We start from the raw sequence: 25,801 nt of genomic DNA on the forward strand, positions 1-25,801 counted from the left end.
GAGCACTCCATTAGGACAAGTATCTCATTAAATTAAGTGGCCGTGAAAGAAGCTGCTCACATTTGGAGCCAAGTGGTTTGGCTCGTTTCATTCGCAGATATTTTCTATAAGACAGATAATATCCTATCGATTAGAGCTATAAATCACCGAAGTACTAATAGTTATCTATTCAGATATATTATTACTCCTTAGAGCCGAGAACAATTTAAAGCTACTTTTATCGTTGCTACCAGGGCTTATTACAAATCTATACTTACCATTTAATAGATCAGAGCGCTCAGTTAATATCGTAGAGACTAATCTCGTTAATCAATTTTCAATCTTGTAAGGCCCATTTAAACATTGAGAGTAACAACTCAAGGACAAGAAAAGATTTAAGTCTTATAAGCAAAGCCACAAATTTAACAGCAAAATATTTCGCAGGTCTACTTAAAGCAGAAGATACATCAGCAGTCCATCGCTAGTCCAGTCATATTCTTTTGAGTCGGGGATGGAATTTCCGTAGGACACACAACAGCCAGAGTTCAAGTGGTAGATAAAGTGGTCGTCACTCTCTCCGTGGTTTTTCAGCCAACTGTGCACTTACTCCTAACTTAGAGAGAAGCGTTAATTATATAACTAGCCATCTAACCTTACAGGTTTTGGAACCATATCAGGCCAGTATCATCGAGTTGAACAGTCACAACTAAGCTTCTGTTCCCGGTATCATGGCCACAGATCGAGACATTCATAAAGCGCAGCCTATCCGCTACTTCTGATTTTACTGTTGGCAAGTAGCTTATTAACAATAGTCTAGGTTGCATAGGGATACTTTCTTATAATTATATGTTTTTCCTTTAAGACTCCTAATTAGATCCGAGGTGCCCGTATAATCCTAGTTATCAACTGAATAGATACAGTATTTTCCATCGACATCGTAAAGCTAAAATAGGCCCGCAAGGGTCAGGGATAAGCCGACAATAAAGAGATAAGGAACAAGATATATAGTATTAGACTTGATAGGTAAGACTGGAAGTGCGATGCTTGCTTTTATGTTCTCTCCAGGTAATACAGGCAAAGAGACTTGAAAGGCCTAACATGATCAATAGCGTGTTCCCAACTTCTAGTTCAATCCACAATTTTGACCAATCGCTGGAGCCTCATCTTCTGTCTGGCCTCAATATAGCAAAATTTACTGGCTCTAGGTATCTACATATTGTGCTTGATTTGCAGAGTAAGGCTCCATGGAACATTGCTCACGAGGTCAGAAATCATGTTTTTTTTTTTTTTTTTTTTTTGCGTTCTAATTGCTGAGCTCACTATCTTCATTCACCTCATGTCCACTGTTTTCCCCGAAGGCTACTGAGTGGGTCAGAAGAAGTCAAAGGTTATTGTTCTCCATTTTTTTAATCTAGACATACTAGAATCCTTCCAAAACAGGCTTACCTGCAAAATAAATCGGCTGGCAGGCGCTATTTTATTCTTATCATGAGATAAGCGTGCCTAGGGTCAGGCAATATTGCGGTATTGGTGTATTTTAGCGGATGGCACTTAACCCATCAAAAAAGAACCGGGTGATCTTATGCTTCTAAGATCTAGATGAGCATTGCGTCACCCTCTGTAGATGTTGAGGGTGGCCAGATCGAGGACGCCAAAATTCAAGATTTTAAAAGCTGTCAAATTGAGCATTTTCAAGTTAGGCTTGGCAACTGTTCCACCCATGGATCGGGTTTGTCGGCGATTGAAGTGTTGAAGTCCACCGGGGCGTTTACTCAACGTTGGATGACCGCACCTTGCAATATAAAATTGACTTCCTTGATCACTGTCTTGGCAAACATTCAGTTTTTGCAAAGCCCGACTGCCAAAAACAAACATATATAAGCGTTCAAACTGCGCTGCTACTATTCATTCATGACTCAAATTTGATTTCCCGCATATTTGAGCCCCCACGATATTCTGCAAGATGTCCTCGCCTATGGATCGGAAGCACTGTCAAAGCCCAGAACCATTGATCGATTGTCCAAACAAAAAGCCGCGCGAATTGTCTGAGGATGGAGAAACCTCATTGCCAAAAGCGGAGGTGCTTGACGGGAGCCCCAGTAAAATGCCCCAGGTGAGTTTCCCGTCATAAAAATAAACTATTCTAGCACGCATCCTGATGACTGCAGCACTCCCAACCCATTGGCGCTCTGACGGTGCAGATAAGACAACTGCTGGAACTCGATGGGCCCCTTGCGGCACAAGGCCTCAACCTTCTCGATTTGTACTTAGCTATGTGGGAGTGTTATATTGTGAAATCCGCTCAGGATATGCGTCTGGTGGATGAAAACAGCAAGCTTCAAGCCTCGTATGACTGGCTCGTCTGTGAGAGGGGTCTTCTCACACAACAACTGCGGGAGATGGAGCTCGACCTGGAGGATCGAAGGAAGAAGGCAATTCACCTGCAGCATATGATGCTGGATTGTATGCCTTCGGGTCTTATGGAATCCGCTCATCCCCAAGAGTAGCGATCTGGGACGAATCATGGATGTGATTCTATTATGGCTGGACGCCATCATATAGTGGCTGTCACAGGCAGCAAAGTTGGCAAAAGATAAGCATATGAGTCTTTTCACGTCCTTGGAAATATTATTACTGCCTTTTACATTGAATTTGAAACTAGAAGTGACAAACGTACCGCACAACAGAGTTGATTGTTCCGCCCCCGTGGCGATCATCAAATTTGGCAGGACCGAGTGATCGGGGATTTGTCTATTGAAACTTATATTCAAGTACCTGCGAATCATTGGTACAATGGTTCGACCACCAGAACAAGTTCTTTCGCCAATCATGCGTGGTTCAGACTTGTTGCGAGATGCGAATGCAGATTAGCAACCAAGCCGAAGCATCGGAACAATCCCGAACTATCTATGTGAATGATCAAGCCATTTTCCAATCAAATTGGTCATCCCATTGTATAGATTGTCCTGCCTTCCCGTGGACAATGGTGATAACGACCATTTTCCTCTGAACTCAACAAGACTTGGTCTCGAAGAACTCGGTCATCTCACTGTGTTGTAGCAACTTGCACTTCCTCTGCAAATAGTGCCGAACCTACCGGCTGGACTATCTGGAATCTGGGAGTGTGTACCAGAATTAACGGAAATCACCGAGGGAATCTGGGGGTTTGCTTCAATCGCGCTGAGGCTTGAAAAGCGAACGTCGACCGGGATCTGCGATCCCATAGGAGAATGGTTGTCGGACACGCGTAATAACGTATCCACTCATGTAATGTAATTTCGCTTAGTTTTATTAGTCATCCCCACCTACAAAATTACCCCTAGGAGCTCAGACTGTTCTTAGAAACCTGCTACAGATTCCCAGGGCCAAACAAAGTCACTGTGAGGATCTCACGTATCGTTGGATGAGGAGTGTGTCTTCCGAATGAATAATAAATACTGAGAAAGCTATAGTCGACTCTAGATACAAGACGTAGCGCGAGGAAGCAAAAGAGAGAGAGCTTCCTCGCGTTCAGGGGAACCCAGATAAGCTATGTGGGTCCACATCCTCCAATATCGTATACAGCTCATGTCAGTCTCTGACAGTCACTATAGGAGCGCATGAGTAGATCCTAGGAGCCTTGTTGCTCTTAGAATGATAGGTATAGTCCCCATCGTTAGTCGTAGGACCCCCAGGATTGGTTAGAATCCCCATAGAGTATGCTCCACTTAGTGTAGCGAGCGATAATAATGATGGCCCAGTATTTTGAGGATACCGTTAGTGATTGGTGGGGCATAGTGGGGCTCGATGGGATACAACGACTGTATCAAATGAACCCGTTCCCCTCGTAAATGCGAGGACATCATGTTGCATGTCTATTACTACTAGTCCCACAAAATCTGCATCTATAAGAATTAGGTCTATAATTAAAACAGGGTCCCCTCGAGAACGACGGCCGGTTCGAAAAAATAGGCCATTTAAAATCGGCAGCTACATCGAAAGATGATACAGACAATCCAGTATAATACCGGTCTTTGATATTGATATGAGAGTTATTGCTAGAATATGTTTCTTTGAGATGTATGCGAATATAGCCCGTCACACTTGCTCAAATCTTTGAGGCTAACGAGGATGAGTCGATCGATTTGCCGTCCAATTTAATGCGGGAAGAGTCCACGACGATGTAGTAAGTATATGGGAAAGATCATAAGGCAATTAATATCGTTGTAAGGGTGTAATAAACCTCCAATCCTCCTCTTTTTTATGCAGGTATGCTGTGTTCTACCCACTCGCTTTTCCATAAACGTACTCAAAACTGATGGTGCACTGGTAAACACCAAGATCAAGCAACCCTCGAACCTACAAATACCTCGTCCTGCCCTCGTGGCATTTTCTAGCTAACAATCGTTGCAGGTCCTTTTAGCGAGAGTAGTCCGATATTTTTTGCGCGCGGGCCCTGTTCTAAGAAAAAGGACTCCAACTAGACAGGTACGTCTGGTGAATTTCTCGTACGGTACCCGTGGAATGATCGCCTAGCAAAGTCTGAGGCGTATTTGGCAAACTAGACGGACAATGAGACAGGTAAGCATACTCTCTCCTCCAGGAGGACTTCGCTGACTAATAGGTTCATTGCACACCTCCCCTACAGCGAAATGATACAACATCTTGGAAGTAAATGACTTATGGGTAAATAAGTTGTGGGTCTGGCGAGTGATGTAATCGAGATGAAGGGCTCGGAATGGTGGCTGCGTTCTCAAGATTTTGAAGGCGACCACATTTATATATGTACTGACTGAGTCGAATTTAGGTTCCATCACATCGAAGTGTACAGTGTGCTGTAAAAGGCCAAATCGTGTTGATGCCTGAGGCGCAAATTTAGTCACTGGAGACAAGAATTGAGTAAGCTGGTAAGGCGGATTCCTCCGTGACAGTTCATCCCCCTCGCCAGCCGGCGGACCCCTACTCTGTTGACTTCGATCTGGTATCATTATATTATTTACTGAATATTTTGTTCCACAAGGAATGGAGGAATTAAATGACGTTGGCTTGAGGAGCAACAAAATTCATTGTTTATTTCTGGAAAAATATTCTGCCGGAGCCGTGCTCCGCTGACTTCCAGCTCGTTGTCCAGGTGGCCCCATGCATTGACTTCTTGAGGCAAATGTTATGTCCCACTCCAACATATCGATGGCTGACAACAGCTCCCCAAATTACGAATCTCTCTATCTGCAGGCGGAAGAGAGACGGAAGCAGGAAGAAGAGAGACGGAAGCAGGCAGAAGAACGCGAGAAGCAGGCAGAAGAACGCGAGAAGCAGGAAGCAGCAGGGAGACGTCAAGCAGAAGAGCGCAACCAGCAGACCTCTTTCACAGAGCTCTTACAGTACTGCCATAAGCTTCTCTCCCGCCAGTTGAGAGTCGAGACACCGTCTCGCTCAACCACTGGCAAAATTCCCCTTCCCACCGGAAAATATTGCCCAACTCGATTGGAACATTGGGCCGATTGCCCAGAGCAGCTGCTAAGAGTCTACAGGTCTGTCCACCAATATTTCCAGTCGGCACCGGAACGGGCGCCACGTTTATTTTCGTCTCTACCGGAGTTAGAAGGACTTGGCCGTCGGTTTGCTCGCAAGCCACTCAGTAGTGAGCAAGATCTCGAGGCCTATGAGCGCTTTGGAGTAGAAGAGCATGTCCATGACATAATAGCCGAGTTGTGCAAAATACCAGCGGCTTGTGATGAGTTCGGCCTCGGTGATGGAATCCAGTTCAGCAATCACTCAAATTCTTTGAGCAGAGACGAGATATTTGGAGCAGATGCCAGTCAGTTGTCAAGCACACCTCACCCACGACCCGACCAGTTTTGCATTCATCGTGTCGACGGTAACACGAATACCCTCCTGACGACTGTCGAGTACAAGCCGCCTCACAAACTACCTGTTGCAGCTCTTCGCATGGGACTACGACCAATGGATCTATGGAAGACAATGGTCAGATCAAATAAAATACCCACGGAGCAGGATGCAAAACTGAGGTACAACGCAGAGCGGTTAGCCTGCTCTGCTGCGGTCCAAGAATACCATGCAATGTTTGAAGAAGGATGTGAATATTCCTACGTGACAAATGGACTAGTCCGTATCCTACTTCGTGTTCCACATGACGAACCCACCACTCTCTATTACTTTTTCTGCGATCCCCACAGCGAAGTAGACCCAGCGGGCGAGATGACTTCCGAGCTCTCGAAGACCTCCGTTGCGAGGATATTATGCCTCTGTTTGATGGCATTCCGATCACCCGCCCGTGGGCAAGAATGGAGAAACCGCTGGCGGCCCCATCTTCATACGTGGGAAACAAGCTTTGAACATACACGTTCGCAGATTCCGAGCAAAGAATTGCAGCAGATCCCCCACTCCGATAGCACAAACCCTGAGTTTCCGAGTCCAGAGTCTGGCTCGCCCTATGAGCTACCGTCATCATCTCCCTTACCATCTCCCTTAGAGGGCCGTCGAGTGCCTACACGATCCCAAAACAGCTGTGCACCTTCGGAGATCCGATCACGCTCGCGGTCACCCAACTCGTCCGGCTCCGACACCAATCAAGCAGCTGGCCATAAGCGGAGGATCAGCCAAGTCACGCCTTCACCCTCCGCTCGTCGATCAGGTCGCCAGCAAAAAGCAGGGCATGACCAAGAAGACCATTCTCGACGCCGCGCTGCACAATTTTGTACGCAGCGCTGTTTACTCGGCCTTCAGACCGGGAAGCCTTTAGACGAGTTGTGTCCAAATGTAAGCCATCATCGTGAAGGCCAGAATGACACAAGCCAGCATCCTATCTCGGTCGGAGATTTGATGCTCTTACTGAAAAGCCAATTGGACGAAAATATCGATCGTTGCATTCCTCTTGGGGGCTGTGGCTCCTACGGTGCCCCGTTCAAACTTACTTGCATGAAATATGGTTATACGGTTATCGGCAAAGGCACCACTTCAGGATTGTGGAAAGAGGTTTCTCGAGAGGCGCAGGTATATCAAATCCTGCGGAGGGCTCAAGGGTCCGCCGTGCCTGTGTTCTTGGGTACTGTTGACCTAGCAAAAATCTACTTTCTCCATGGCGCTGGGCAAATCCGCCATATGCTCGTAATGGGCTGGGCAGGTGAAAGCGTAGCGGCGATGGAGCTGACGCAACGGCTCCGCCGGGAGATTAAGAAATCGAACAAGGAAATTAAAGCTCTCGGAATAATACATGAAGACCTGAGGCTAGACAATGTTCTTTGGAGTGAAGAGCTCGGGCGTGCTTTGATCATCGACTTTCACCGCTCTACTCTGAGATGCCGACCGGCTAAGCATCGACCGGGAGCCGCAAAACGACGACTATGTCAAGCAGAGGCAGCAGATGCGAAACGTGTCCGTGTTTCGTAAGAATGGAATCCTCATACCTCTCAAATTAGTTATCTTATTCTTGATACCCACATTGTCTTTATCAATGATAATTTTGGAGGTGACTCACGCTCCTACATCTTCTTCGACATCCCCGAATGATTATGCGGGCCTGGCTGAAGCCTTTTACGAATGAATCATCATTATAATATCATTGCGAACTTTCATTAAATTTCAGTACATAAGGCTTTCTGGGATGCCATGGATCATATGAAAACGTGGATTCAACTGTTAAGCTCAGGACTGATGAGATGGACTGTCGTGTACTAAGGAAATATCGCAACAAGAGCCGAGCCGCTTGACATCGGCAATCAACAACATTGCTAGCATGGGTTCCCCAGGTATGCTGCTAGATATACATCTGTCTGCCAAACTCCTTCGAAAATTTTTTACGTGAGCCGGCGGCTGACTCAATGTATTTGTAGTCCACTTGGCTGGCATTCGCCTCAGCGAGGGCATGTGCAATTGCTACGATGTTTTTGATCTTATCGATGTCAGTCAGCAAACAAGAAGTAAACGGCAGGGCTCCGGAACCCACCTCGCGCCCATTGAGATGCAAAGCCTCCAACCGCCGAAGGTCGTGCTCCTCGATCTTGGCAGACCCTTGAACTGTTTGTGCCCTGGCCAAAAAGGTTGACCAGAGACCCTTGCGAAATTCCCTGCTCAAGCCTTCATACGTGATGATTAAATGGATCCGGCTGAGGATTGCGTCATCAAACTGAATACCCCGATTCGAAGTCAAGAACAAAATGCCTTGATAATACTCCAGCTTTCGGAGGAAAACAGTCACCAGACGATTGTGAGCACCGTGATAAGAGGTACGCTGCTCCATAAACGCATCTGCCTCGTCCAAGAGGAGCACGGCTTTGAAGTGATGAGCGATCTTGAAAATAGTCTCAAGTTGTTGTTCAAGCGCATTGGAATCTCCGTGGTCGACAACGAGCTCGCCTGCAGATATCTGAGAAGGTTAGCGAGGTCACTACCAGGGCCACAATTGGCTCGTACCGAGTATAGAGGCAGCTTGAAATATTCCGATGTTGCTTCAACCGTAAATGTCTTTCCGACGCCGGGCGGCCCACTAACTCTGGTTAGGATGGAAGTCTTGATATGTTGCATAAATAATTTGTTGACATACTCTAAAAGGATGTTGAGTCCTTGACCTTTTCCGTCAATTACGTCGTCAAAGGGTACTGTCGGTATCAAACCCAAGCGGGTTTTTGCCATTGATAAGAGAAGTGTCTTGTTCTCTGGCGGAATTTGCAGGCAGTCAAATGATTCAGGTGACCAGTTTACATCCCTAAGAGCACTAACTGCGCATTCCACTGAAATCACATTAGCTGGTCCTCAACCAATTGTTGAGCGCGTGACATACAAAACATCTTTTCCTTGAAACTGAAGCAACACACTGTTGGACAGGCGATTAATACATCGGCCTCGTCCAGCTTTTGTGGTTCCACGCCGTCTCCTCGCATTTTCTCCTTTTCTTGCTCACGTTCCTCCATAAACATTGCACCTATGTCAAAGAAGGCAATGCCGTCCTTTTCCTTCGCCTCCATGTCGCAGAGAGACGGCCGGGAGTAGTTTGGCTGCATTTCATGGAAAAATGCGGCGTCCACTACGACTCGACTGTTGATGTTGACTTTGATAGCCTTGCCCTTGTGCATAAAGAATGCATTGCCTTGGCAGTGCTGAATATGCGAGCCAGCAAAATCTCGAAACCTTTCGCCTCTCTCGACTAGGTCTTTTCGGACTTGCTCGTGACTCGGATGGTGGCGGAGAGGGTAAGCCTCAAGAGTCGCGATCGGCTTTGACCCTCGGAACTTTGGCACACGCAGAAAGATTCCGGCCTCGCCGAACTTGACTCCGTCGTAATCAAGGAATCGGCATTCGAGATTGAACCACGTCTCGTCATGTCTTGTTAACTCTTCCCCTGCGTCGAAAATGACGCACCGTGGCTCTTTTGTGCCAATACATGTGGTATACATATGGCAACCAGGCTTGAAAAGTGCCCAAAGAAGGTCGTAAGTAATATGGCCGTGCTGTAACATTGACTCGAGACGTTGCGAGATAGGAGCATATGCGTGTTTGAGGTGGTCAATGAGCAGGCGGAGATGCTGCGCATGTGCCGACCCGCGGTCCGGACCGTTTTCCATATGATTCGCATATTCTCCGAATCCGGGGAGGAAATGGAAAAGGACGTTTTGCTCAATCTAAATACTGGTCAGCGATCTTCTTGGATGTAATATTATGTCACATTACCGATGGCTTGTCCTCCATCAGGCTAATAGATTTGATGTCGTGCAGCACCTCACGAAGTATGTTACGCAAGCCTTCCGATTTGACATCTATGTACAGCGTCACCTCCCCGGTATCTCGATCTAATCATACCATTAGTATGGTCTCAGTCCGCCAGGCAAAGACAGTACGTACCCACACGTTTGCGTACAACGAATGCATATTCAGCATAGTTGTCCGGACCGCAGCTGGCGTCCACCGGCTCTGCTATCTTGTATTTGCTTGCTTCCTTGTCCCAGCTATACCCGCATCAGATAATTCTTCTTCAGAAAATGGAAAAAGGGGGGGGGGCTGTGGCTCATACGTTTCCAAAACTGTTATGAATTGGGATTTTGATGCCCATTTTTCAAACGACTTGAAATCACCCGGTGTGGTACAGATCGGGGGATTTGCTTCGCCTATCAGCGGAGTGGCGGACTCTTGTTCACTGCCATCAAAACGAGACTTGGTATTTTCGACCACCGTAGACAACTGTTTACCGCGGATGAACTGCGCAAGCAATATCTGCAATTCAATTGCATCTGGTCCTGGTTGATAATTTCCCTGGCAGACGGGGCTGTTCGGAGGACCTTCGAATTTGGATAGTACACTCCCAAGGAGCTTCTTCAGCTCGTTTTCTTGAGGTTTAGTAAAGTCGCTATTGGGGCTATCCGGCGGAGTCGGGTCTTGTTGACAGGCAGAAGCAGTTTTCTCAGACGCCATGCTGTGCTCGGAGGAAGACACTTTGGTATCACGCTGAACTAGGGCCATGTTGTCTGATCAAATGAAAGGAAACAGTCGTTGGTGCAATGAGATAGATGATGTCAGCAAGTCCAAAAGCCACTGGAAATGAAAAGAAAGAACTGTCATCCAGCTGAATACAGGTTCCCTTTATATCTTCGTCGCAATCTCCTGCCTCTTGCTATGATGTTTAGCAAAAGTACGGTGCAGAGGGTTTGACTTTAGATGCGTAGTTCATATCGTGGGACGTCTGGAAAACACGATGAAAACCAATCTCAATGTAGCAAGCCTGCATGAAGTTGCTTGCTAATTCCCGTGGAGCTATCACTGTTCACAAAAGTGTAGGTATGGAATTAAGTGATACAAAATGGCTCAAAATGTTACTAAATGGTAAAGAGTTATATGCAAGGGGGGTCCGGTAAGACGATGGGTGACACAAATGAGACATAATGGTCGGTCCTGAAGTTAATGGGACAAATTGGGACGCTGTGATGTAGAATGAAAGTGGGGAGTTCCCAAAATATTGCAATGCGTCGCATACATTTTGTTTATACAACAAAAGATTTATTTGCGATACTTTAATACTTTAAAAAGATGAAAAAAAGACTGTTTAAGGGTATTTCCATTTCCCGACATATTGCAAAGACGCGACGATGTGTGTGTGCAAGAAAGTCTTGTGACGCGAACTCACGTGACTTGGTTTGCTACCCGAAGCAAGTTGGGAGCCCCGCGGTAGGATTTTCTTATATTGCGGTCCATTTTGTTACGAAAACTTAGTGCGCAACCTGTCTTCAGCAAATTCTGTCAAGAACAGCAGCCTTCAGAGGCAAGTATCTAGTGTCTACCTGAGCTACTGATTGCCAATTTTGTTGCTTTGAACGCTGATCTGCTCTGTGACAACAAGAGACGCGGTATTCGCAAATCCCAATAGTTTTCCTCTCCCCGCATCCTTTTAAACCGCCAATAACGTCAGCTGAAGGCTTGGAGTGTCATGAGCAAAACAAATGACGCTGTTTTCCTCAAGACAGTAGCACACGATGATAGAGGTCTGGAGGAGGAAGTCAAATTGTTATTGGTTAGACTCCTTAGTGTTTGGCGTCTTTCAACTGCTTACTTTTATCTCTGTAGAAAGGGAAGGACGTCTTTCTTGAGACAGAGTGCTTCAACGGGAAGATTTTAGACTCAACCATCGCCCCTGCCGTGCTGATACACGGAGACGAGGGTGAGGGCGTCATCCATTCCCGTGTTGCAGAGGGCAGCATCGATATACTATCAACAGGCCCCAAAACAGGAAGCGGCCAAAGAGTACTTATCCTTCGTGACGGACGTACTGGCTTAGTGTTCAGGAATGTATTGTTGCGACGTTTCGTTTGTCGTGACGCCTGATGTTTGGAGCATCCAAAGATACTGAATGAAGGAATAACTGAATTCACGCGAAACCTCAATATTTATATTCAGCCCTGGAGGCAGCTGAAGATCGATGTGGATGTACGGAGGTGTCAAATTGAGGAGAGAGTATGAAAGCTGCAGGTTGGGCCCGCTGATTCGGAGCAGATCGCTGACAGCTTGCAGATGGGGGAAGTTCGAATGATATACTTGGAGAAATTGTACGAGCTGTGAAGAAAGAAAAAATATCGGTTCTTCGTCAGACAAATTCACTGCAAAGCTGCCCATGGAACCTTGTTTTATTAGCAGTCGTACCAACCATAGTCACTTATAGACGAACCAGAGTTTCCACTTAACTGCGCGCTTTCGGCTCTATCATTATCTACAACTATAAATTAGTATGGCTTGAATAAAGTGATGCACACAGTACTTTTACCGAAAGAGAGGGCAGTTTCAAGATTGGTGTTCGGTTGGCTGTCTATTAGACTCTGAGAGTTTGATACTGGATGGGGGGGCAGGTGTTCTGCCCTTTTCTGCTTGACACGCCGGGGCTTTCCAAAAGTCCTACTTTTTGTTCGTTCTTTAAGAGTGATTAGTACTCATTCGTCCAGTGAATGGAAATGGATCATACGTTGTACATGGGCAAGACCTCCTCGCTCTTTTTCATGGTCCAGCTCTTGAATGAGCTCGATGGCGCGTGACTGGAACTTCTCTGAGGGTGCATTATTTTGCCACCAGACTTCGAGACGAGGGAAAATCTCATCATGGTTCAGTAATGCCAAATCAGAGATGGAAATTGTGACGGCAACAAGGATAAAGAGCGGCTTTCCTATGGAGTAAGCATTCTTAAGATGTTGTCGTGACTTATCACGTCTGCTCTGGGTTTGCCTTGATCCTGTCGGTTTGATTATGTCATACAACAGACAATAGGATGATTCGAAGGCTTTCTGGCTATTCGAATCTAAGAATGGACTATCATCCAGAAGAATTTTTCGGTGACAAAGTGATCGGAAAAATTGCTCAGTGGCCATGGCACACTAGGTTGCGTGAAGAACACAGACACAAATAAATGGGACAAAGTGGGCAAGATCCGCTTTTTAATGTTTCGTTCTGAGCTTTCACGGTAACACTTTGGTCGCTTATCAGGCTGGAATCAGGTGTGACCTGGCCGCAGCTAGCTGCATAAAAGCAAAACCTCAGCCCCTCACAGCTTTCCCCCAACCAATGATAAGATACCTTGACAACCCGTTATTGCTCCGTGAATGCCCATTTATGCCCATTTACGACCACCTACGCCCGTTAATGCCCGTTCATACCCATTTATGCCCGCTACTGTACCTTGTCCGCCCCCCGCCCCAATGTCTTTGTCCACCCAATGGTCTCCTCATTTCCGATTGGATAACAGGCCTGTTTGTTGATACTACAAGAACATTTACGTCGATTATCCAACCCCAGCATTGTTAAACTTCGATTGATCCGCTCTCTTCGTAATGAAGGTACCAGGTGTTTAAAAAGCATGAATTAATGGAGCCTCCCTGCTTTCCCTTCTTTTCCACGGTCTAGACCATAGTTCCCGTTTGGGTTAGCGCCACTCACACAACTAATATCGTGCGGGAGCGCAGCATCTTCCCATGTCAATTTCACTTGGAAGTGACTTACCCAACACAATACTATCATGGAAGAAATTTTCCGGTCTTTAACAGCAGGGAAAGTTCAGGAGTTGTTTGTATTTTGCGGTATCGGCGACTGCGACTATGAACCTATCAAGGAACACATCCTAGGCATTTCTGACTTTGGTGAGGCCCAGATTGCTCATCAACAGACCATTACCACTGACACGCATAGTCCAAGACACGAGGCTACAGGTAGGGATAACAGATCCACCGCCTCCCCTTACTCCCGAAGGTAGTCCGGATCCTGAAGCAAAGCGTGGCTCTTACCGGTTACTCCCCACACCTGATAAAAGAAGTAGAGTGGACTACAAAGGGCTAGATGCGCAGTCTCATAAGAAGAAAAGGAGAAAGAAAGGAAATGATACAACCAAAGATGCGGCGCAAGAGACGAATAAGCCCATAGTACGTCAGGAAGGTGACAGAACAACCGGACCTCCGTCGACGACTGAGGCGAACGCCATACCTCAGGCTGAGACTCCTTTGACCGCCATAGACACCTCTCAGTACGGGAAAGCACCGCACAGGATTATCGAGAATATACTTGTGAACTGTATAAAGCTAAACAATCCACTTGGAAGATCTGGTCTCCGGTCAAAACAGGCAAATATGACAACGAAGGTTGAGGAGATTCAGAGTGTTGTGAATGGTATTCTCAAGCTGGAATATTCCGATGCAGTCCAGCTAATCAAGCAGGAAAATGCATTCTCCGCAATAAAAAATATCCAATCGCGCCTTAATGAAACTGTGTATTGGGAAATCATCAAGAAAGGTGCCGAGCTCCTTGACCCAAAGGACTTGCCAACCTCGAAAGGCCCTCTTGATGAATTCACAATGGCCGAGAAAGTCGCCACCGAAAGATCTATGAGGGAAGCGGGCTATTGACTTAGTCTCGCCAATCAACGGCAGTGCCGTCTTTTCTGGAAAAGACTGTTCGACATGCGAAACGCCGGTGTCGATAAAATCCTTCTTTGATCGAAACTGTCCAACTCTGGGAAGAAAGGTATGGCATTTACAAACAAATTCGAAATTGGCTTCCACTTTTTACACAGAGAGACTATCTCAGACCCTAGGCCTAGGCTAATAAAAGAGTTGACTACACTTTTCTGGGCGATGGTGTGGGGCCTTACTGCGGATCTGCCACTCTTCATTGGATGGTAAGGCTCCACTCAGGGTTCTGGAACAAAGTTCTTTGTGTAGATCATGAAAGCCAATTTCGGATTTTTCTGTATATCAAACTGGAAGAGCGAGTGGCCAAGGAAAGCAAGGGTGATTTGACAGGAAGGCTATGGTTGAGCCAGCCGCTCTTAACAGACAGACTTAGTGTTCCTCGGGATTCATGGAATTGCGCTGTCAACCCGTGGTTCTCGAGCGTAGAGGAGACTGTCTTTCAATTGAGTGGATCGTACGAGCTATTGGCTGAAGCGCTTGGTGGGTTCTTTGACTTGAGGGCAAATGCAGAAGCAATGCGAAACAAGTCTATATTTGTCATACTTCAGCCCAGGAATGATATTTTTCTCACGTTTTGCCCTATTATATCAGTCCAAGAGGGAGATACCCTCGGGTTGTTTTCTGGAGAGATACGGTACTCTTCAGACTATAACACCGTCTACGGGTTACCTGGCCCCGAACAAAATCTTTGGTTAGATTACTCCAGAGTTACTGGAGCCCTCAACTTGATGAGGGAATCAGCTCCTGGAGGTGAATCTAATGTTTGTCTCCAGTGGGAGTTAATTGATGGACAGAGTGAAGGAAACGCGGGTCTTATGTGGAGGGTCTCGGTTGTTGCTCTGCGGGCAATTCAACCATTTGAAGAAATCGTTCGCTCTGCCCCTAAAAAAGAACAATATCTCTTACACCAGTCGCCGGCTTGCGTAAAGAGAGGATATACGAATTGTCGAAGTCCCTGATTATTGTTTTTCTTTTCTATTCTAAATTTTCATGCCTCACTCTGTTCTAGCTTCAGCTTCACATAGGATCAGAAACCGTCAAATTGATGTAATTTCTTCTAAGTTTAGGCAAATCAAGAGCTTTTCATTCCTACACAGAGTGACTCGGAGTTTCTCAGTGAATTAGGGTCCCACCATGAATGACTATAGTAAAAAATACTTGATCCGCTACCGTAGACCCTGTTAATTTAGTGAGAAACGCTAATCGCTTTTGGTTCCGAGGATCTCAAAACTCATCTAAGTCCAGGATCCTATGTAGCAACTTATTTTTTGAAAACTGTTTTTGCCTCGGAAGCCGTTGAATTTGATGTGTCTCCGCTCGTTGTTGAAAGAGGATTGCTCTCATACGCTTCGGTGTCTCCATCGAGTCAGTGATTAATGAGGGCAGCTCTCTATGGCTCTATGCTGCCCTGGGTTAAATTGCTGTTCGTACTATTCCCCACACTTTCGATCGTAGACTACGCGGTTCTTTCACATTTGACACATTTCATTGCATTGCTGCCATGTTCCTTGTACTAGGAGCAAAAGGCTCCAGGGGTCTACTGAGACGCCCCTGGAGTCATTTCAGCTCACCCCGGAAACACGTAGCATACCTCCATGAACAGATTGAGCGGGAGTCCTGATTTACGACACCGGGGGCGGTTTTTTCAGTGTTGAGGATGGGTATGCTCATTTTTGAGGGCACTGGGTTTATTTGATACAGTCGTTTTCTTTCCATCTAATCCCACTATGCCCCACCAATTGCTGGCGGCACCTCAAAATTCTAAGCCATCACTATGCGGAGCCAACTCCATGGGAGTCCCGACCAATCCTAGGAAATCTCTAGCTGCCCCTGGAAATTTTACTTGTAAAATTAGGTACATTTTTGCTCCTCAGACCTACTGATACATTCCTGGACTCGCTTCGGCCAGCCTCAGGAAGCTGTAGCAGATCTCTAGGAGCAAATTAAGCTCACGGGGGCAGTAAATTCTAGATCAAAGGAACTAGATGTGTCAATACATACCCAATAAGGTAATGATCAGCGGTGACACCTTTGAGAGACTCTTTGCAAAACGGCCAAGCCATTCTGCGTCGTTTATCTAGGGCTGATTCATTCAGGCTGAAATCCCTAGGATATAAATATCACGCCACCTACTCTCTGCAATAAGTCAACTCGATAATCATTTTTTCTCAACACTTATCTTCAGCTCTTTGACCCATATTGCAAATGGATAAAAATAAGCAAGAAGGACTCTCTACAGCCGATTCTCAGCAAAATACGAAGGACATGGCTCTGTCTTTGCAAGACAAGGTTAGTTGCGATCGAGCAAAAATCATGTCTTCATTCTCTGTCTAATCACTCTAGTTTGGACATAGAAACATCCCCCAGGACTCGCTCATAGTGGCAAGGAAGAAAGAAGTCAGCGAGGTATTGCGGTGTTATCCAACTCACTTCTCCTGCCTTGCTTCACTTGAAAATATCTGACGATTCTTTCTACCACAATGCAGGCTCTTCTTCCAGGCGGTCTGCACATAGCTATTTTGGTATGAAAATAGATGAAAGCTCGCGTGTGTTTAATGGCGATGTCAGAAGCGATTATAATGATAGTAATCAGATTCACATGATCGGTGGTGGATCTGTGAAGAACAATAGCACCCTTTTCAACGGCGATTTGGACCCAGAAAGCTTCAAGAAACTTTTTGACAGAAAGCGATGATTGAAAGGGGCAATTCATTACGAATTATCTGTAAATCTGCTTGGAGAGATTTCTATTTGACCAAAGCTCAATTGTAAGGACTGTTTTTGGAAATCCTCACCGGCTCTTTTTCTTGTCGTAGAGAGGAACGAGGGTTATCGGATAGTCCAGCAATTAATATCAGACGATTAGTAAGGCGATATTATCGTGTGCATGATATCACGAATTACCATGTCGAGTGGTTCTAGACACGTTTTAAGGGTACTGACTATCCACTTTCTGTGAGACGACTATGATGCTGTGTGTCCGGTTGTAGAAGTCACTTTGTAGATTCAAAACATGACCGTGATGTTCGATTACAATTGGATCGAAATCGAGAAGTATTAAGAAAACACGTTTATGGATGTTCAACTTGACATTCCTGGGTATGGGATGCCGTTTCAATGGTGGCGAAGTAATAATATCTCGGGGGTCGCGCGACCCCCGAGAAATTATTTTCGGCTTAGCCCCTTACGACTGTTCTATTCTTTGGCGCTTCTTGCTTCCAACAATATCTCTTCTTCCTCGACACTCCACCCGCAATGGTCCGACAAGGGAATTCGTCTCCGGGATCTGAAAAGAAAACATCGAAGCCATTGACTAATAGAGATGTTATTCGAATGTTAGAAACTCTTCCTGGAGACAGACCGTTCGGCGATTTAGAGAAAGCTGAACATACGGAATTCCTTCCACAACTCTACACTCCTCTTCGCAGTTTATTCAGTACTACCACAACAACCTCCCAGGCAAACCGTGCCAGAGTCGAAAAGATAAGCCACTTTACGATACCTCAGAGGCTTGAAAATCGTTTTTCTTCTTTTGAAAATGATCCCCTCGAATTTTGGGAAAGACTTGTCAGGGCACTCCCAACTTATAGTCGACAAGAGCAAAAACAGAGATCGAGAACATTTTTCGAAGGTGCAGCTCAATTAGATTCAAATATTGAAGAACAGCGTATTCTTCAAAGATTCGTTGCTGTCTCCGCCTACAACCTTTTTCGACGAGAGTTCCCGAGCTCTTCACACACCCGGGTGTTAGAAAAACAAATGGAACGTTTCTTGGCTCCAGCTGAACTTCCTACTGTTGCGCGCGACGTATGCATGGAAGTTATTCGACGAGGTCAAAGATTAACTCAATTCTGTCGGAGGCTTGGTGAAGAAAAACAATTCGCATTTGGTTCATTATTCTTTCCCTCAATTCCAGACAGCATGTACGTTTCTAGCCCCGGCTACAGTGCAGCTAAAGACTAACCTGATTTAGATGGGATGACGGTGGCCTTTGTGGACAGGATTATAAACAGGTGATCCAACACCTTCGTGAAAAGAATATTACAGAGTTATCAGAAAGAAAGAATGCAAATTGCGTGGCACAAGCTCTGCTCGAATTCCATGCCGATTTCGTCTGTGCTCCAGAGCCTGAATCACACATCTCCAAGAAAGCGAAAGGACGAAACCGACACCCGAAAGGGACCAAGCGGCAACACCAGGACAGTTCGTCGAACGCGGATGCTCATCATCAAGAATATTCTGAGTCAGATGTAGATCCCAGCATTAAATCACAACGGATGGCAATAAACTACCCTCCATATCTAGCGGGAACAGACAGATCGTTACAAGAACAAACTCTAGAAGCTGGCTCCCAGGAAGACATAGGCGACGGGGAACTCCACGCACCTCCTAGCTCGTACCCTCCTTACTCTTCGACATTGGATGACCCTCCTGCTGGCGCAGAGACATTTGCGAGGCCGTTTGAGCCAGAGCTTGATATTACCCACCTCGATTTCTTCAATCCTGACCTCGACATGGCGTATCTTGATTTCTCTGGTCCAATCGGAGACACCACAGATCCCCGCTGTTTTTGAGCACAGCACAGATCTCTATTTTAATTCAATGTTATATCGCCATGACAAGCTGGTATTCCAGACCTATTTATCACTCATTTCCTTGACTCTCCATAAGAGGTACAAAGTACCTCCCTCGGGTACTTCCACGCGGACATATTTCGAGATACAAAGTTTTGATCCATAGACCAGAGGATAGCGTTGTTCTCCATCCCTTACACAACAACCCTCGCTCGGGATAAATGGAATGAGGTCCCCTTTCCTCAACCCCCACCGTGAATGAGATGTTTTGAAAACGGCAACTTGGGAATCCTGTAACTATCAGTAAGGGAGTTGTGTCTCGTGATGACAGTAGTAAGAACGAACTCGCGTGAGCTGGGGAATAATCCTCCATAATTCCCCATCGGAGCACTGCTCTACAAGTTCAAATTGAGGAGATGGTTTCCATTGAATGCCAGGCTTTTCCAGCCACTTATATAATTCCTGCACCACTTTATGTTCGACCGGGTCAAGCTCTACCTGAAGAACCTTGCCGTCGTTGGAATCGTTCATCTGGAAAGTTGAATGATGGGAGACGCTGATGTCATGTAAATAAAATCGCCAAATGACAACGTGCCGGTGGGTCAGCATACGCAAGGGATATTCGCGTTGTGAGGGAGGTCTTTTGAGTTTGAGGCACTGTTGCAGACAAATCAGAACCAGTGAGTTGATAGCAATTTGGTGACAGGGAAGCTTTAGAAACTCACCTCAGCACATAAAGTCGGCCCGGAGCCCAAAAACATCAACTTCTGTTCTGAAACAAATCTTATCGTAAGCCCATTTGAGGCTGGCAGATCCTTCCCAAGTGCGCATCTGTCACCAGGAGGTTTCCGTCCATTGCCCCGTGCGGAGTGGAGTCACGTGATGCGACGGCCTCACAAGATGAACGGTTCTTTCTCATGCATGTCCTTTGAGGCTGTTTCCTCAGTCCCGGCACGTTTCTCCTTTTCTCAGCTACTACTCATTCTCTGTTATGCTCTCCTACAGTCGACTTTGCCCGTCCAACTTGGGGATCACCGGCCGATTCAGGATATCCTTCGCCGTAGGGACAGGGACTGGGAGCCGCGTATTGGCTCTGAAGGGGTTCTAGAACTGCAACAGCAAGACTGGCATCGAACCAAACCGGAGACTCGTCGAATATGGCACGAAATTCGTGAATGGCTTGCTCAGAAGGATCCCGTTGTTCTTACAGTGTCTGCTGAGCACGTGCGCAATGAGCTTGGTTTTCTTCTTCATCGAATCGAGCAGATTTCTGCACAGTGCCTGAATACTCTCCATAGACCAGGGCCACGTTTGCATTCATCAGACACCTTTTTTGGGAGCAAAGTGAGGCTCATTCTTATTGGGTTTAGTCTGGCAGTGACACCGATGACATGCAGCAACATACCTCTCACGTCTACGTTATGGGATCCAGATCAGAATACCCTGAGTGTGATGCTCTCTCAATTGAACGAATCATCCCTATTTCCAAACAGAATCTCTCGTCATGATTTGCTATCCGCCCTCAATTCTTTGGAAATGATTTTTGTTAGCGAACAAGCCAATTCATCAAGTAAGATCGAAGTGGTGAGATATGAGACAATTGAATGGAGTCACGGGAATTTCGAACTTCAGGACAGGCGTCGGAAAGATGATCTTGAAATAGAGCAGTGCAAAGAGACTATGAAATACAGGGGCCCAGCATCTCCAAAGCGACGGAAGTACGGGTTTCTAGAGCCAATGGAGGTAGGCGAGGTCAAGCGTCGACGAGTTTATAAGTAACCATGGCGTTTATCTCAGAATCAAATTGAGTGAACTTAATACTATGTTTGGGTCGCCCTCTAACGAATCTTTTGAGCATAGCACTGCTGTTTCTATGGCCTGACAAGATTGACTGTAAGAGAGTGCTTAAAACAATAGCACCATTGGTATTCCTCCAAGCAGAAGCCCCCATAATCTGCGCCATCTCCAGATGAAACGGAAAGTATGGCTACCCACATGACCAGCCATAGCGTCATCAAGATGCCGAGGAATTTTGCCATCAATACCGAGCTTCAATTTCCGATATCAATCTCGGGATATTCTCCCAACCTTTTGCGTTTGCCGACACTGGAAACCCATGCTTGACCGAAACCGCAACTCTTATCGAGAATGCCCTTTGTAATCGGTCATTATTTAAGAAGAAAGCGACAAAAAAAATCAAGGAGATAAAAACGATCGAGGGTGTTTGGCTTACACGTATAACAGGCCATGACTTGATCTTTCAGGCATTACTTGACTTGACCGTTGTGTCAGAAATGAAGTTACTTGTAACAAAGAGACACTTACTCATTTGCGATCAGGAGTTTGAGAATACCGATTCGCGTGTCCTTTTGGATTTCCTGGCTGGTTGAAGGATCTTGTAGCATCTTGGGGATCACCCCCTCTCGAGGAACGAGCCCTCCGTTATAGAGCGTACAAGGAGTGGTCCCAACGTCACTAATCTCATCAGACCCTTTCATTGCAGCGATCCTGGACACTTACAGGGATTCTCCTTTAGGAGAATATATCTTCCATTCAACGCAAAAGTCAAAAGTCAAGTCAAACAAATGACCCAAGGACTTCTGGTTCACGATAATGATTTGCCTGATTGCATGCCCTGGCTAAAGCATCTGCGTGGCATCCTGAGAGTATGATGACGTCACTGCACTGGAATCGACTTCTATAGAAGGCTGTGTCAACTTTGATGGGCATCCCCGACATATCACGCACGAAACTTACCCAACCTGCGATTTTCTGGAATTTGGTTCAAAGGTTCGTTGAGCCGTTGCTGGTAATCGCGGAAAAGGTCAAATATCTTTGAAAGGGTCTTTTGGTGGATCGGGGAGCTTCGAAGGAGCCAATTTTTCTTTGCCTCCGTATTCAAAGCATCCTCGGTAGAACATTCGAGCAATTTTCCACGCATCAAATGCTGCAAAAGGTTCACTCAATCTTGTTCTCATTAATTTTGCCCTCATTGGTTTAGAAAAGAGCTCACCTTGCTTTAACATCCGCTGCGGTTTCATCAGAGTGAGATCTTCTGGAAACCACGTTGGTTTTTTGCCAGAGTAAGCGACTTTTGGCTCAAACAGTTTTATCCATAGATCGGCCAATTCTCCGCAAATTTCGACTGTGAAGTTTGCGAACAGATTTGCGTAATTCATCATTAGACTACTAGCTGGCAGATTTGGCTGTAATATCGTTTCTCCAGTCCAATTGCTACCACAGTGTGTTTGGCTATCGTGAAGATTGGCTGGGTCTCGTTGGGAAGCCAAGTAATATTTATATAGCTTGTATCAACTTCTTTGAAAATCCTTCCCTAAATTTCAAGACCTAAGATGTTCCGCTTTGCCCCCCCCCCCCAAATCGGTATATAGCTTAAAAGTTGCAATTTACGAGTCCTTAAGACGAATCATATCCTTTTAAGCCCACGTCAAACCGAGTAGCTCAGTAAACTCAACAAGGGGCTGGCTGGCTCGGTATGTGCAGAGAATAGCCTTATATTGATCTTTTGTTTTGAGCCTTTTATTCGTGAAGAAATCTCGCAAGTCTAGGTCTTTCAGACGTATTGAAATCAAATTCGGTCATCATGATCGGAGCGGGATGGCATGGCCCTACAAGCTCTCTTATTCGCTAAGGATTTTGTATATCGGTACGCTCACAATATTAAGGGGCCCACTAAAAAAATAGAGTAGCGGGTGTGATAAGGAGTTCTACGAGGCTGCATCCGAAATACACTGGCTCCATTAATCAGTCATGAATATCTTGAGGCGAGGTACGTCGCCTGCGTGGTTTAAAATCCAACATGGTCAAACTGTTCTAAGTCAATTCGGTTTCAAGTGATCGAGCGATTCAAGGGATTATGTAATTCACTTATGAGAAAGAACAATTCTTCTTACACCCTTCATTCGCTTGCGCAAAGGGGATACTAGCCGTGCCTTACCATACGGTCTGGACACCAAACACGACTAGCCGCATTTGGTGTCCCGCAGCGCAATGTAATTCTCACCGGAATGTAATTTTTTCGCCTTTATATACAATATTCTTAGCAATTTAGAACTTATCATAAAAACCAATAACCTCTCCCGACTCGCTGTATAACGGTTCTGCCTCTGCCTCTCTTTGAGCCTCCGTAATACGTGGTGTGGTAGGAACACCGTACTTTTTCTCCAATTCTTTTACCGCCCGTCTCTCATCTTTTTTGTCTTCCTTTGCCTTCCTCTCAGCTATACTACGTTTAGCATCTTTAACACGTATAACACCATCATCACTAAGGCCCATAACACGCCGTCTAGTAGTTTTTTTCTCCCGCGGGGCTCGGATGGCGGCCATTTTCCGTATAGTAGCCATAGTATTGGCTAAGGCGTTAAAATAGAACTCTTGCTCATCTAAGACCTGTGCGAGTGTTTTTTTTACATTCTGCTAGTATTTTTGTTTTCTTTTTTTCTGTGGGCGTTAAATCAGGCCGGCAGAGAAGAGGAGAGAGATATTTTTGCATTTTTTCCACATCTTTAAAGGTTTTTGAAGGTGTGTTTTCAAGACTTGACGACAAAAGATCTGGTTCCGGAGAGGGTGTTTTCTCTCCCGATAGATCAATTTCAATGTCTGGGATAGGAGGAAGAGCATTTTCGAGGCTCTCACAGACTTTTTTTGCGTCAACTGGATAAATTCCTCGCTCTGAAAAGGCATTTCGACACATTCGGGGTGTAAGGGCTGTCTCGGAATTGGTAAAGGTCGTTTAGGAAGGATGATTTTGATGCTAGAAGACCTCCACCCCATTGAGAAATAAGGTTATTTTGTGTCTTAAAATAAGCCTTATAAGCTTGGAAAGGCTTACCATCCAAAGGTTGAAGATAATTTGTTCGATTCGGCGGAAATCCAAATATCTTAATACCTGCTTTGGTCGCAGTATCAAGAAATTCAAATGTTAGATGTGAGCCACAGCCGTCGACCAAGAGAATACGCTGCTCTCCATTTTTAACACGATCGCGTGTTTCACGGTCAAATTCTTCCATCCAACGCACAGCAAGCTTATCAATAACATAGCCTTTTTCTGCGGTCGCAGTTATCCATTCATCAGGTATTGGATGGTTATACCACGACTCCATATGATGCTGTCCTTTGAAGATAACTAAGGGCTGCATTCGCCAACCATCGGCAGCAATACATTCTGCGACCGTTACTCTTTCACCATATTCTACGCCCGGGAGGTCTGAAGCTTTGCCGGATTGGCTAGAAAACACACGTCGGGTCCGTCCTTGTCCAATTTGAAAGCCAGTTTCATCAAAGTTGTAAATATTGCGTGGATTCACACCCTCGAGAGCCTTAGCTAACAAATCATACCAATGATAAAGCTCTGCAACGTCCGCAATTCCTAGACGTTTAGAATCAATAATTTTCTGCCTTCTAAGCTTCATCTCAGTGTCTGGGAAACGACGAATATAGCGATATACCCAATCTTTTCCGACCGTCCGATCGGGTGTCTTTGACCGCGCGAGTGTAGCATTGGCCCAATGTTCTATAATAGCAGGCGTCGGAGGGAGGAAGGAAGCATCCAAAGTCTTTATCCAATAGCCTAAAGCCTTCTCCTGATAGACATTTAGGGTGTAATTCGATGGTTTAACCTCTGTTTTTGGCCTTATATTCCGTTTAACACGACGCCATAACAAATTGTAATTAACGCCAAATTTCCGCGCGACCTCGCGTAAATTTGGCGTTTTTTTGCTTCGAGCGAATTGCACGGCCTCATTTACACGAGATACCTCAGTTTCAGTAGAGTCGGGCATAGTTAAGGTAGTATGTTGTGGCGATAAAGATGTGTAAAAAGAGAAATTGCATTGCGGTGAGAATTGCATTGCGCTGCGGGACACCAAATGCGGGTACACGCGTTTGGTGTCCAGACCGTAGGGTAAGGCACGGCTACTACTGCTGCTGCTGCTGCAGCAGCATTTACTACTGCTGTATTACCACTCTCTCGGGCCGCCATTGAAGTGAAGCGACTCTGTACTAGTTCAATTGGCAAGCTGTCGGCTGGGTCCCTCTCGGCTCATATGCTTCTAAAATTCATGTGTGTTTTCGAAGTCCATCCTAGGGCCACTGTACCAGCAATCAAAGTATGGGTGAATTCAATACTGATTCGTATAATAGTATGTATAATATAGAATACCTACTGCGAATAGGTTTTTCGTCATTGATCGTTATTCTCCATAGGCACATGCATTCTCAGACCCTTCCCTTTCAGGTATGCTTCTCGTCAATTAGATGACTTCTCTCGCGAATCAAATCACGACGTCGGACGTAGTCTCGAAGCTCTCCCAAACCCCCTCGATGTTTAGACCATATCATGAACTGATTGCCGAAATCGTCTGTTGCTTCGACTAACGTTTGTATCGGCACCTCGTAATATGCATCGATCTTTAAGTATGAATTTTCTCGCAATCTCGGAATAACCCGCGCCGCATCTCCATGATGCCATTTAAGATAGCTTCGAAATCGAAGCTGGATTGAAAACCCCTTCTTTGGTGTTGGCGAGATTGGGACGTAGTCGCCGTCATCTTTCAACGTCGAGGTAATTTAAAGAGAGTCAGCAGTGGACTATTTAGATCTTTAAGCACTCACCGTCATAAGTTTTACATAACCAAGTTTTCCTGGTATAATACCAAGGACAAGTGCCATGTGACCCCGCACTTTGTCTGGCAGAACAGGAGGAGGTATGCCCAAAGCAAAGCATTCTGACGTGCTCTTGAATTTGTAAATCTTACCCTGGACATCTTTTGGGCGTACCATTTTATTTATGACGGTCAT

At 45.7% G+C, this 25,801-nt stretch overlaps 8 protein-coding genes across 8 annotated transcripts; 5 read left to right on the top strand and 3 right to left on the bottom strand.

The window, feature by feature from the left end:
• Window positions 1–1,942: 1,942 nt before the first annotated feature.
• N7478_001334 (uncharacterized protein) lies at window positions 1,943–2,486 on the top strand (the record flags this gene model as incomplete). Its single annotated transcript, XM_056917549.1, has 2 exons — window positions 1,943–2,092; window positions 2,148–2,486. 2 exons carry the CDS (start codon window positions 1,943–1,945, stop codon window positions 2,484–2,486), a joined length of 489 nt encoding a protein of 162 aa, XP_056785429.1.
• Window positions 2,487–5,145: 2,659 nt separating this feature from the next.
• N7478_001335 (uncharacterized protein) lies at window positions 5,146–7,368 on the top strand (the record flags this gene model as incomplete). Its single annotated transcript, XM_056917550.1, has 1 exon — window positions 5,146–7,368. One exon carries the CDS (start codon window positions 5,146–5,148, stop codon window positions 7,366–7,368), a length of 2,223 nt encoding a protein of 740 aa, XP_056785430.1.
• A 367-nt stretch (window positions 7,369–7,735) lies between these two features.
• Window positions 7,736–10,431, bottom strand: N7478_001336 (uncharacterized protein; the record flags this gene model as incomplete). The annotated part of the gene is made up of 7 exons (XM_056917551.1): window positions 7,736–7,870; window positions 7,925–8,344; window positions 8,392–8,708; window positions 8,759–9,596; window positions 9,646–9,764; window positions 9,817–9,920; window positions 9,986–10,431. The coding sequence occupies 7 exons, from the start codon at window positions 10,429–10,431 to the stop codon at window positions 7,736–7,738; spliced, it is 2,379 nt and encodes a 792-aa protein (XP_056785431.1).
• A 1,658-nt stretch (window positions 10,432–12,089) lies between these two features.
• Window positions 12,090–12,818, bottom strand: N7478_001337 (uncharacterized protein; the record flags this gene model as incomplete). The annotated part of the gene is made up of 2 exons (XM_056917552.1): window positions 12,090–12,175; window positions 12,419–12,818. The coding sequence occupies 2 exons, from the start codon at window positions 12,816–12,818 to the stop codon at window positions 12,090–12,092; spliced, it is 486 nt and encodes a 161-aa protein (XP_056785432.1).
• A 644-nt stretch (window positions 12,819–13,462) lies between these two features.
• N7478_001338 (uncharacterized protein) lies at window positions 13,463–14,342 on the top strand (the record flags this gene model as incomplete). Its single annotated transcript, XM_056917553.1, has 2 exons — window positions 13,463–13,583; window positions 13,633–14,342. The coding sequence occupies 2 exons, from the start codon at window positions 13,463–13,465 to the stop codon at window positions 14,340–14,342; spliced, it is 831 nt and encodes a 276-aa protein (XP_056785433.1).
• Window positions 14,343–18,167: 3,825 nt separating this feature from the next.
• N7478_001339 (uncharacterized protein) lies at window positions 18,168–18,982 on the top strand (the record flags this gene model as incomplete). Its single annotated transcript, XM_056917554.1, has 2 exons — window positions 18,168–18,331; window positions 18,382–18,982. 2 exons carry the CDS (start codon window positions 18,168–18,170, stop codon window positions 18,980–18,982), a joined length of 765 nt encoding a protein of 254 aa, XP_056785434.1.
• Window positions 18,983–19,882: 900 nt separating this feature from the next.
• N7478_001340 (uncharacterized protein) lies at window positions 19,883–20,761 on the top strand (the record flags this gene model as incomplete). Its single annotated transcript, XM_056917555.1, has 1 exon — window positions 19,883–20,761. The coding sequence occupies one exon, from the start codon at window positions 19,883–19,885 to the stop codon at window positions 20,759–20,761; it is 879 nt and encodes a 292-aa protein (XP_056785435.1).
• Window positions 20,762–25,234: 4,473 nt separating this feature from the next.
• N7478_001341 (uncharacterized protein) lies at window positions 25,235–25,801 on the bottom strand (the record flags this gene model as incomplete). Its single annotated transcript, XM_056917556.1, has 2 exons — window positions 25,235–25,551; window positions 25,759–25,801. 2 exons carry the CDS (start codon window positions 25,799–25,801, stop codon window positions 25,235–25,237), a joined length of 360 nt encoding a protein of 119 aa, XP_056785436.1.

This window comes from Penicillium angulare, assembly GCF_028827245.1.
Source record: "Penicillium angulare strain IBT 27051 chromosome Unknown utg000001l_segment0_segment0, whole genome shotgun sequence".
Taxonomy (NCBI): Eukaryota; Fungi; Ascomycota; class Eurotiomycetes; order Eurotiales; family Aspergillaceae; genus Penicillium; species Penicillium angulare.